The sequence below is a fragment of the Porites lutea genome, chromosome 1, assembly GCF_958299795.1.
Source record: "Porites lutea chromosome 1, jaPorLute2.1, whole genome shotgun sequence".
Taxonomy (NCBI): Eukaryota; Metazoa; Cnidaria; class Anthozoa; order Scleractinia; family Poritidae; genus Porites; species Porites lutea.
In genome coordinates this window covers 44,910,664-44,923,294 of record NC_133201.1, presented here as the reverse complement: position 1 = coordinate 44,923,294, position 12,631 = coordinate 44,910,664, and the positions used below count along the sequence as shown (strand labels likewise).

At 40.5% G+C, this 12,631-nt stretch overlaps 1 protein-coding gene across 1 annotated transcript in view; it reads right to left on the bottom strand.

The window, feature by feature from the left end:
* Positions 1-4,354: 4,354 nt before the first annotated feature.
* The window catches only part of LOC140952440 (aldo/keto reductase slr0942-like), a 35,429-nt gene continuing 27,152 nt past the window's right edge, over positions 4,355-12,631 (bottom strand). Inside the window, exons 8-9 of the mRNA XM_073401866.1 lie at positions 5,282-5,412; positions 4,355-4,625 (exon numbers count right to left, since the gene is read on the bottom strand). Of these exons, the coding sequence (XP_073257967.1) occupies positions 4,407-4,625; positions 5,282-5,412 (350 nt within the window). The 3' untranslated portion in view covers positions 4,355-4,406. The remainder of the gene's footprint in view (positions 4,626-5,281; positions 5,413-12,631) is intronic.

The following is a 12,631-nucleotide window of genomic DNA, read 5'->3' as shown; positions in this document are numbered from 1 at the left end:
AACGGATATGAATTTTATAGTACAAACATTAACGACAAAGGACTGCAAACGAATATGCCGAATAAAGACCTGATCGGCAAAAATGAAAAGTTTTACAGCACCGATTAGAATGAATTTCTTAAAAACTAGAAGTTCTTTGAATAGCCTAAAAAGTGTTTTCAATGTATTTAGGAGGAAACTGTCTTTGGCTGCCCCTGTAAAAAGTAATCTATGTTGACATTTTTTTTAGCCTGTACACAGTAGAGTACAGTACAGTACTTTTCGTTCTTTTGGCAAACATCGGCGTGCGCGAGAGCGAGGCGAGCACGCGAGCGAGCGAGAAAGAAAAATAAATAACGACCGTCTATTTTCTTCTTCCCCCACCACTACCCTTTTGCGCTGGCGGTCAATAAATCCCCCGCGGTTTATTTTTATTCACGCGCGCTCGACGGACTTTGAAGAGAAAATAGAGGGGCTAAAAGGCTAACATTTTTCACCTTGGAAAATGGTTAACCGTCTGTTAAACCGTGAAAGATCAAATAACAGAAAGCTTTAGCAAAACGTAGAAAAAGTAGATAGTACTAGCAAAGTTATACCTCCATAGAAAGACCCGAAAATGGCCTTTCACATAGCAATATTTTGCAATCATGGTTGACCGTGTGGTTGACCGTCATAATGATAGCACGTGCGAAATAACACGTGATACGTGGCTGTGTACCCGAATGTTGAAAAATACTCTGGTTCACAACTCCAGCGTACCAATTCGGCAAGATCTATAGTGAAGAACAAGTTCTGAAAAACATTTTCCACAAGGCAGCACATTTACTTGTTCTTCTTGTCTTATAAGGTGGAAGAACGTAAATGGTGGAAGAAAGGAAGGTGGAATAACGTAAAAAAAGCTGGGTCACTTGCCAACGATTCTTCTCTTCTAATCTCCCAATGTTGTTAAGGAATAGGTTTTTGAGCTGAGTGCACTCATTTTCGGGGCCAACATTGGGGAAAAAGAAGGGAAGAACGTTGATTATTGTATGTGGGCGTTAATAAAATCATTGACCCAGGCTGTACATGTAAAGTGTCATAGGGGCGCACTTATTTCAAAGTGTTAAAGAGAAAATTATTGGTAGGAGGAAAAAAGGCCGAAAACTTGGGCGGGGGGGGGGGGGGGGGGGTAAGATAGTAATTCTGTCTACATCCACTTCTACACAAATCCCTAACTACAAAACAAGCCCCCCCTCCCCCTTGAACACCGTAAGCAAACTATTAGATAGGGGAGATTGAGAAAAATTACAAAATGTTTGCTAACCCGGGTTTTCACAACTCTAGGTAGATTTGTATTTGTGTTACCAATATTTCGGAAGGCACGGCCTTCCTTCTTTAGGTCTTACACACAATGATGAGGTTAAGCTAAGACGTTTCAATTTGAAAGAAAGGCTAGCGTAGCGTGCTTTATTACATTTCATCAATATATGAAGAACAGAAAGAAGCAAGGCTGATTTGACAGCTGGGAATATAGTTTTTTTGCCAATATTTTGAAAGGCACGGCCTTTCCTCCTAAGCGTCTTATAGACCACTTGCGTCAACTCACGCGAACTGATCTGAGGAGAAAGGGTAGGGGTCACAAGAACGAAGCCTGAGCTAACGACAGCTCGTTGTCTAGATTTAATACACTCACAGAGGGTTATTTTACATTTCGTTTCACATGTTTTCTCTTCCCGAGGGCGGTGAGCACGCCATAAGCCACAAGCCAAACGGAGTATCTAAGAATTGTATTGGCGTTGCCTTGCCTAACCCAAGAAGTACAAATTTCATCGAAACAAAGGTAGCTTTAGCAACCACGACGGCGACAGCAACGAGGACGGCAAAAAAGCAATAGGTTTAGGGCCTGTTTACATGGAGGTGCAGGACCCAAATAGGTGAGGTAACATGTGGCGGGTAACCCCACCTATCGTGTAAACATGATCAAACAAGACGCTGTGGGAGCGTATATTTGGGCGTAGATGTACAACGCGTGCGTGAAGCTTTTTTATGTGTATTAGGGATGTGAGAGTAGTGCAGTAGCGTTGTATATTTTAGGGGTTGGCTGAGATGCGTGAGGTGGAAGGCGTGGAGTTATATTGGACGTGAATTAATAATGCTGTAGTTTGTTAACGAGTGAAACTTTCTAGTAGAATTTAATATGAAGTAACATGAGAGGTAAAAGTGGTTTTAGGTGTTGCAGTGAGGTAGTTGTGGAAGTGCTAATTTGGTCATGAAGGGATAGTTTAGTTACAGTGTGTTGAAATAAAGTGGTATTTTGTATTGTTTACGTTTTCTTTCCTTGTAAGTTTTATTTGTTACTTACTTTTTCACCTTATATCTAATTCTGTAAAATATAACATTAAAGATTAATACTTTAACCGTCCTGTTTTAGTTGTCTGTCTGTTTGTTTGTTTTTCCTTTTCAAAACCATTGTCGATGTGTGCTAATATGTGCAATAGTTGATCATACTGACAAATATAGTTTTCGTCTGTTACCTTACTTTGTTTTGTAAAAAGAAAAAAAAGTTACTGATTTTTCATGGAGCATAAGCGTAAAGATAATTTAAATTGTAATTTTTGATAACTTTTGATCACTTTTATAAACTGTAATTTTGCTACTTTTTTCTAGCTTCTTTTACAATTTTTGTAATTTTTTCTTTGTATGTAAACGTGTAATAAAGTGTTGTTGAGGATAAAAAAATAATAATTATGAAAAATTAAAAAATTAAAATAATGGCGAAAAAGCTGTCGACGGCTGCAACACGGCTCTGTTTTGGGTTCTTTCGGTGTCGTGTTGATGTCTTGCAAAGTTTACTTTCACGTAGTACGATCAGCTTTGCAGAATTCAATTACCTTCTGAGAAATGGCCGAAAATTCAACTGACAGCTGAGAAATGTATAATAATTGTTAACTGAGATAGATAAATTTCCCCTAGCAATTACTTCGGGATATCGTTTAAGTTATTATTCTTACTGCGCTTTTCACAAACATACGAACTCTAAAGTTCAAGGGCCGCCTTCACAATTGCGTTTTTCGCTGCCGTCAATCATAATTACGATCACAAGCAACGAACCTTGAAACACAGAAACACACAAAACGGATCGAAATCTACCAATCACAAATCACAAACCTTGACCTTTTGAACCCGTTAAAGTAAAGTATTGTTTCCTAGGAGGTCCGTTAAGATGATTAACGGCAGCGAAAAACGCAGTCGTCAGTTGACTTTTGAACTTCAGAATTCGTATGTTTGTGAAAAGCGCAGTAATAGGCCAGTTTTAGCATTGTTAACTATAGTTAACTCTCATGGGAACACGTCGAACACCGCTATCCTTTACCTAACTTGCGCTATAAATTACATGGGAGTTACAACAAAGCCTTCCCTTTAGGCTTATTCGATACTCGCCATCTTTGCATGCACTTTAGGATTGACGTAATAAAGGCAATGTCGGCGGCAAACAAGTGAAAATCTCCATATAACGGCCCTGTATATAGCGGTAACCCTGTATGTTACGGTCACCGAGCGACTTCCGAAATTTCCAGTTGCCTTATATTATATCTTCTGCAAAGTTGACCTGTATATATAGCGGTCACCCTGTATATAACGGTCACCTTGTCATTCCCCAAGGGTGACCGTTGTACACACAGGTTTGACGGTACGAGTAATCGCGATCACGTTTGTTTACAAAACTGTATTCTCTCAAAACTAAGACGTCGATTTTAGTCAACCAACCACCCAACTGCGATGAAATTAGAAACAATAGGTACAACAAAGTAATGCAAAAAGTCTTGCAAAATGTACAGTTCCAGGTTCGACGAGTTTATTTTACATCATTATTGTTTGCTGTGAGAACATCGACTACGGGGGGGGGGGGGGGGGAGGTACTCCCTTACATAAGCCAAAAAGGTATGTGCCGCCCCAAAGGGTAGGGTTTTTGAGCCATTTTGGTCTGAAAACGGGTAAAGACTTTGCTCATTGGTCTGGAGTCGGGTATGATTTTCGAGGGACCTACGGGAGTGTATAAACGTATTTATGGTTTTAATTGGTTTCAATTACAAATGAGTAAGAATGAAAAAGAAATACGCGAATTCGAAATGGATTTCAAGAAATCGTTTTTGTAGCCGTTTAAATCTAACTAATGATGACACAATTTTTCACGGGCCAGGTCTGACAACGGGTGTGGATTTTAGAGGCCAGGTCTGAAAATGGGTGTGAACAATGCCATTTTTAGGTCTGATATAGGGTCAGGATCTGTAGAGCGGGGCGGCACACCCCCACCAAGAACTCCCAGGAGTACCCTCCCCCCCAGATCTACTATCACTCCACTGATCACTCCACTCATAATTAGCCAGTTACAGTAATTGTGTCCCATGTATTTGTCTATGTATCGCTAGGTGGCTTATTTTCTTGTCTCATTCCTCACCATCCCAGTAATTGTCAGGAACCTCCTCGGGTTTGTACATCCACCTCATAGTAAAATATCGGTGACATATCCCGATGTTTTCGATGGCCTTCATGTCATCATCATCTAGTTTTACATTAAGCGCGTCTAGGTTATCTTTAATGTGATTCTCAGAGACAGCTTTTGGAAGGACTGGAGTTCCACGCTTAATACCCCAGGCCAGAGCAACCTGCATGATGAAAAACCAATTACACCTTATTCAATTTTACTTGTTACCACCGTAACCGCGGAAATTCCCGGGACAAGTTCAGCCTTAGCTTTATGACTCGAGGCAAGGCATTTGTTTCAAGCGATCTTGTTCCGGGTGTAGGGGGGGTGAAACACATCGAGAACAACTTGGGTGTTCTTACAGTAAGTAGGGACTTTATGATCCGACGACGCGATGGCAACGAGAACGTCGGAATAGGTATCAACTTTGCGTCTGCATCACACTTTTTTTTACATTTCTTTGCCGTTTTCGAACGACTGCGATGTGAAATTGTTTAATTTTACATTAAATGGAGGACGTGAACAAGCGACGACGAAATTTTATTTCTCTTTCTGAGCTTGGATAGGATCCTATGATTCAACTCCAGGGGGTACTCCTAAAGTAAATGGGTAGGAATAGTCGCGATAAAGACTGGAAGAACGAAAATTCACCTTTCAAGCGTTTTTTTTTCACTGATATCGCGTCGTCGGATCGTAAAAGTCCCTAATAAGTCACGTTAGGCGCATCTCAGTTGATCGCGCTCCACTTTAACACTCCCGTCAGTTGGCGTAATACGAGAATCGAATAGAGCTGGGCTGAGTGCAGTTTATAAAAGATATAAATACTGTACAGCTCACCAAAGCGATCGTAGTTTTGTGTTTATCGGCGATTTTCTGCAACAGAGGATTGTCTAACACAACAGGCGCGTCTTTGTCGACAAACGGTCTATCAGGAGATCCAAGCGGAGAATAAGCAGTCACTACAATGCCTGGAATAAAACAAAAAAAACTTTGCTGGTAAATCTATCTTGAGCAAATTAAATTAACTTTCAACTAGCTACTAAAAAATCAATTATCACTGGTTTACTGCAACTCAGGTGACTGAATTACAGGTTCATTGCAAACTTATAAAGACTGTAAATATATATTGATATAAAACTTGGTAAGATTGGAATTTTAAAAACATTAAAGGTTAAAAACTTCTGCTAATAATAAAATGGTCATTTTCAAAATTACAGTCTAAAAAATGTTTATGTAATTCATTTTTAAATTTGGCCATGGTACTTAGACCTCTAATATTTCTAGCTAGATCATTCCCAAGTCTGGGGCCGTTTGCAAGAAATGTACGTTGACCAGTTTTGGTATTAAAAAAGGGACGGATAGTTCTACATTAGTTGACGCTCTAGTTTCATAATTATGCCTGGCATTGACGTAGCAAATACAATGATCGAAATAATCAGGACATTTACCATTAATGATATTGAACATAATACAAAGTTTCCTTAAGACTATGATATCATCAATGTGGATCCAGCTCAGCTGCTTGTTAAAAACGTTAACTGAGAAGGCATAAATGTTTGTGTCCAAAATTAGTCTTGAACAACGCTCTTGAATTCTGAGGAGCTTAATTGAATTATTTATTCGTAGCGTTTCCCCACACACAGCAGCAATATTCTAATATTGACTTAATCAAAGCAATGTATAATAATTTCCTAAGCGGAAGAGGCATGTATTTTAATTTGGTGATCATAGAATAAATATGATTAGTCCAGTCAAGATGCTTGTCTAGAATCACCCCAAGAATCTTTTCATTGACAGCTTCTTTAATTTTAGTTCCTCGCAAAAAAAAAAAAAAAAAGATTGAGCACCGGATTTGCACAATGAGAAATCTTTTGCTTAGTTTCAAGAAGTAACTGTTTTGTTTTCTTTGCATTTGGCATCATCTTGTTTCGGCGGGAGAACCAGTGATCTGCTTTAATGAGACTACTTTGAAGGCCATGCTGTATACTTGTAGGATCAATACTAGTCTTCCATAATGTAGTGTCATCAGCACAAATGTCTACATTGCAAGCTTTCTGATATACCAAGTGGAAGATCATTAATGTACAACAAGAAAAGGACGGGACCCAAAATAGAGCCTCGTGGGACATCTCGTGTGATGAATAATGCATAAGAAAGAGATCTATTGATACAACCCCGCTGTGATTGATCGTACAAATAAAATGCGAATAAGGTGGCGTTTGAAAAACATTATGTGCTTGTGGTCATTGTCCTGCTGGTTACCCCTGATTTTAAAGACACAATGGTAGATATAAGTACGACTAAATAGGACTGTAAGATAGAGTGGATAATACTGCTTTTCCAAGTGCCGCTTGAGGGAAAAGCCCTGGGGACGAGGTTGCAGTACAGAGTAACCGTTGAATGCTGATCGTTAAAAACATTGCGCAATTTTTACAAACACTATTAAGCGGACACTTGGGAAGGTCCCGAAGGTGTCCGCTTAATAGAGGTTTCACTGTATTTTAAATATTCTATTATTTTAATTATCTGGGCCCGCACTAATTGGCTCACGCTGTTGTGGAATCCTTGCCACTTTTTCTTTGTTATTTTGTTTGATTACCCTTATGTATTTGTATTTATATTATGTTGGCAAAGCTAATAAAATAAATAAATAAAATAAATCAATTTCGTACCGCGCTTCCATGGTTTAGTTTCAAACAGAGGTTTGGAGGCTACAAATATATATTAAAGAAACCCAATCGAACCACCCATTTAAATACATTGTTTGATTTTTTTCATATATTTTTTTTGCTATCGGCTTATTTCTCTTAATTCACACTGTTGGCCCTTTACACCTACCCTAGGTTTTGCAATAAACGTATTTTACATTTTGGAAAATACCGTAAAATTTCAAAAATAATCCCCAGGGCTTATATTTTTCAAAGGCCATTTTTGAGGGGCTTATTTTTGGAAGGGCTTATATTCGTAGAACGAAATTTACGTTTCAAAATCGCCTACGTTTATACTGGGAGGGAAATGTGTGTCTCAAAACCCATTGGGCTAGCTTATAGTTGGAAGGGTAATTTTTGTCGTTAATTTGTGGCACGTTTTTACTGAAACTCGTTTTGAGGACGTAGATCTTTCTAAAACTCAACCATGCAAGTACTTTGTCTACATGTACCGAGGAAATCAAAGCCAAGACTGAATACTGAACTGCGCAAACAGCAAAATACTGTGAAACCTTCTGACTACAATCATTTGGCACACGTAATACAGTCAAACCTCTCTAATACGGGCACCAAAGGGACAGAACCAAGTGTCCGCTTTACATAGGTGTCCGTATCATAGAGGTAGGGAATGTATGATGTTTGGTATTTCTGGGACCAAACGAACTGTCCGTAATAGAGAGGTGCCCGTAACTGTATTTCGTTGGCAAATGGAAACATTAATGTGTTACTCTACAGTTTTTGCTTTGTTTTATTTTGAATTTGAGGGCAATTTCCGAGTACAATCAATTTGGGGCTTTTCTTCGTTCCTCAAAAAAAACCTTTATTAAATATCAGACAATTGAGTACCCTGCGAGCAGTGGTTTCTCTAGGCCGGACGCTGCGCCACGAAAGGAGAGAAACCACCGCGCCACAAAACAACTATAATTCAAATATAATCCTCAATGATACGTCAGTCTTCCTCAAGCTGTTCGAGGTAAAAGGAGTAATGTGTGAATTTGAAATAGATCACATATACCATCACATAGCGTTAATACGAGTCGCTGATGGTTCATTGTTACTCCCAGTGCAACTCAATATAATATTCTCACTGCATACACAATTGGACCGTGACGTGGGAAATGAGTAACTCCTTAAAGTTTCGTCGTGTTGGGCCTGCGCGCTGGTGGGATAATGCATTGCTGCCCTTGGTTAGAATCGAACGATTTCTGCTCGCCTCTTGGCCAGTTCAACGGAGAAGTGACTTCAAAGTTTCGCCCCTCCCACCTCCCCTGGTGGCGGTTGATCTCGCATACTCTCAGTACTCTACTCTTGTCCTGGCAGTCCCTGTTTTCTCCCATAACTTAGTTCCCCGTGTCGGGACAATAGGTATGCAGTGCGAATATTATACGACAGGAACAATTTTCGCTCCCTTAGTTCTCTGCTGTTCCTTGAAGACATACTCAAGGATTATCGCGATTTGACCCCCAAATAAAAATAAATATTACTGTCGAATCTTCGTTTAATTCACCTTTCTTCTGTAAAGAATCATCCGGCCAGCAGAGCATTTCTTTCGCTTGCTCGATTTTGGCGTACTTGTGAAAGATTCTGCATGAATCGAGGAAGAGCTTTGTTGAGCATGCGCGGCACGTTGCTGAGATATAGTTTCTAACCCAGGCCTTTAGTCGTGCGCTTGCTTCAGCCGGCTGGGTTATGACGATTGGTTTAAATATAAATGGATGCTCACACTCGAAAAAAACTAGTTTGACGAGACAAAACAAGAATGAAGATTGTTTAGTCCAGAAGTTGGGGCTGCGGCGACCTCAAACCTCATTCAGGCAGAGCTTCCTTTTCTCCTCCTTAGCCAATGAGGCTCTGCTCGCGGGGTGTTGAGAACTACAATCCTGGACAAAAGGCCTGAGGAAAGCGATGCAATATTGAATTTCGTGATTCCTGTAATTTCTGGTTGTCGTAAATCGCCTTTAACGTCGCTTGTGGGGTGAAGGGAGGGGTTGGCCACATTCGACTTGAAAAAGCCTCACAACAGCAAATTTTAGCTGAAATTTGTCCCATGAACAGGCTGTTTACAGCTAGCGGTTCACGTGGTACAAAATTGCCATACTGGAGAACAAGAGATGTACTGGGACAACAAAAACAAAGAAAATTGCAATTTTCAATGATATCAGTTCTTTGTTTGTGTTGTCCCAGTACGTCCCTTGCTCTCCAACAGACTGAGACAGACTGATTCTAGACTGAGAAAACGCGACATTTCGTGACGCCACCACTGGCTTCCCTGCGAAAAGACGTTTAAGGAAAGACCGCAGACGACGCATCAGTACCCAGACCTAAGTAGTGCATCTCTTTGCGTGGTTCAAGCAAATTTCCCACGCTTCATGACCAGTAGTATTAGGTGGCCTGACGTCATCAGTATGGAGTTTCTGCAAGTCGTATACGGGAGTAGGCTAGATTACCAGTAGCCTCCCACGCAGGCGTTTTTAGGGGAGCTCGTTTTTCATCCCTCCCCACAAACGCCTGCTCAACCGAAAACAACGTTCCTTTCCCATTGTTTTATTTGCGCGGTAAGTGACCAATCAACAATTGTGCAATAAAGTGTTGACAGTATAAACACGACTGAACGTGACCCTAGAGTTACCGTTTTCCTTCTTTTCTTTCCTTCGCTATATAAGGTTATACAGTGCATGGAGTATTCTAAATTTTGACTAAATCTTATTTTTGCCGCTCTGAATCTAACATTTATTAGAGGTCAGAAAGCTTTCCCCGTGTTTAATGCAGATCGAGTAATTATCAGTCGAGATTACCTTGCGGTCAAGGTAAACTTTCCAGAATTTGGAAAGCACAATGTGATTGGCTAAGCTTGGGAAAGGAATGTTGTCTTCGCTTGAGCAGGCGTTTGTGGGGAGGGATGAAAAACGAGCTCCCCTAAAAACGCCTGCGTGGGAGGCTAGATTACCAACCTCGTCCCCAGGGCTTTTCCCTTAAAAAATGGGTGGGGTGGGAAAAGGCCCTGGCATCGGCTGGTCACGTGACAGCCTAAATATTCCTGAAAAGCTCATTTATATGCAACCCGCTGGTTTTGCGCTGACAGAAGTCGAAAACAATGGAAAATACTAACATCGCGAACTATGTCAATATTTTCGCGTGTGTGCGATTCAAAAGCTTAAAATCCATTTAATTGCGCATTATTCAAACGCTGCAAGTTTATGAAAAGGCGTACCGGCTCTACGTTATCACGTACAAAATATATCAGATGCTTCAGAGTTGAGACAAGCTGTTTATCGACTAGTACTTTGACTGAACTTCAACGTGACTGTGTAATTACTGTACGATCAAGCGGAAAGTGATTTTGTCCAATGTCAAACAAAAATACGGGCCTTTGCCTCCAGGATTCAACTTGATTGAAATAGAATTGTTCGTCAAAATGCTTTATGGAGTCTGGTCTTCTCTACAACCCGACCATGAAACAAACAAATCTCCGCACCGGATGCAAGTCACCCCTCCAGCCAGGAACGATAACAGGTCACGTTTATGAAACATTTGAAGACCTCTGATATCTTCTCTCTTCCGAGGATAAGTACAAATAGCTTGTTTTTCATTTATACCGCTCTATAAACAGAGGTTTTACAAATGTTACTCGCTGCCCCCTTCATAGAAATCGAAGGAAAGCAAAAATTACCGTGGCCAGTATCTGTGACGAAAAGGAAATCTTGTAAAACCTTTCGTTAATCATCAAGAGATATAAAAGGCCGCCCAAGATCGCGCGGTGTGAGATCACGCATAATTTTAGCTTTTCCCATAGCGCTAATTTATTACACCCAGGATTTTGGGGTGTACGAGGGGACACTTGACCAGCCGATGCCAGGGCCTTTTCCCGCTCCACCCATTTTTTAAGGGAAAAGCCCTGGGGACGAGGTTGCTAGATCACCAGCCGCTGTTCGTGAAATAAGCCCACGCTTGTTCCCGACCAGCAACCGGACGCATGAGTTTGCTATTGTCAATTTCCACCAATCAGATCGTTACCAGCTCAAATCGAGCAGGCAGCATAAGTTTGTTTTCCTGGAGCAGATTTAAAACAGCGGATGCAAGGGTGTTGTTTGATGTGGCGTGCAATCGCGTGTTAGGGCGTTTAAAGCTTAAAAAATTAAAAACATTTCCAAAGAAAAGTATTAGCTTAGAGAAACTGGCAAATGGTAGGTATGATTTTCCAGTTCAACCAACCGCAACCATGGTTGTTGACAGCTAACGTTAAAGAGACGACTGTGAAGTCCATCGGTAATGCAAGATCGATGCAAATACAATCCGTACGTGTTTCTGCTGATTTTTATGGCAAATACAAATGCGATGACGAGGCAAAGTACAACATTTGGTCGGTATTTAATGACATTTCCCATTTCCGATGCTTGGTAACGACGCATAAATTAAAATTTTGAATTTACGTCACAGACACGATAGGCCACTCAAGTGTCCAGCCGTCTCTTCTCGGGGAGGACCGAGAGAGCCGCGGAAATTGAGCCTAATACTCGAGGTCCTCATCTTGCAAAACCTCAACTGTCTCGTATGCCACTTAAGTTAAGTAACCCTTTTTGGGCGGGACCAGGAACTGGATGGGGTTCTAATCAAGAATATGTAGAGACTCCTAGTACTGTAAAAACAACGCCCAAGGTTGTGGGATTAATTTAATGAATTCAATGATCACTTTAGGCCCTAGCGTTCAAGCGCTATCCTCTGGAAAAAGATCTCTCTAGTGCATAGCGTAATTGTTTCCCCGAATATTTATCCGTTGGATAGTGATTTGTCTGGTAGAAAGCACTGGCAAACGTTTGGAAAACCAGGGGCAGGAAAATAAGCAAGGCTTTGACGATAAAAAAAAAACTGAAACGCATTTCCGATGCACACTCGTGGTGAAAATATTAACACTTTCTACGCTGTTTAATATGTAGAACATAATAGTCTAGAGAGCATTTTACATCAAACCAAACACTGTATTTTCCATTTTTGCACAAAATGAACATAACCACAAACATAAGCTAAAAGAGACTTAAAAACGGAACCAAAAAATATTTTTCTTCGTCACGAAAGCTACAGGTCTACAAGATAAGGGTACAATTAAAAATTTCAAGCGTCAAAGTTCCAAACCTAACACCGCTCCTAAATCTAAAAAAAATATATTAACAACAATGCTGCCTCAAAATTTCAGTAACCACTGATGTAATGACGCCAGCCAGCGATCAGAATCATCTATAATGACGTGATTACTGGGAAAATGACTGATAAAAAGAACTGCCTCAACACTATAACGGTTAATAGGAAATGCTTGCCAAAAAACTCAACTTATTATAAGGATAAGGCCACACAAATAGCTGCTTTGCGAGTAACGAATAATTCTCACTTCCGTGACGCCTCATCGCTAAAATCATTTTGTTACACATTCAAATTTCCTTTAAAGGCCACTCGTCAACAGAGAACGTTCTTACACACAACGCAG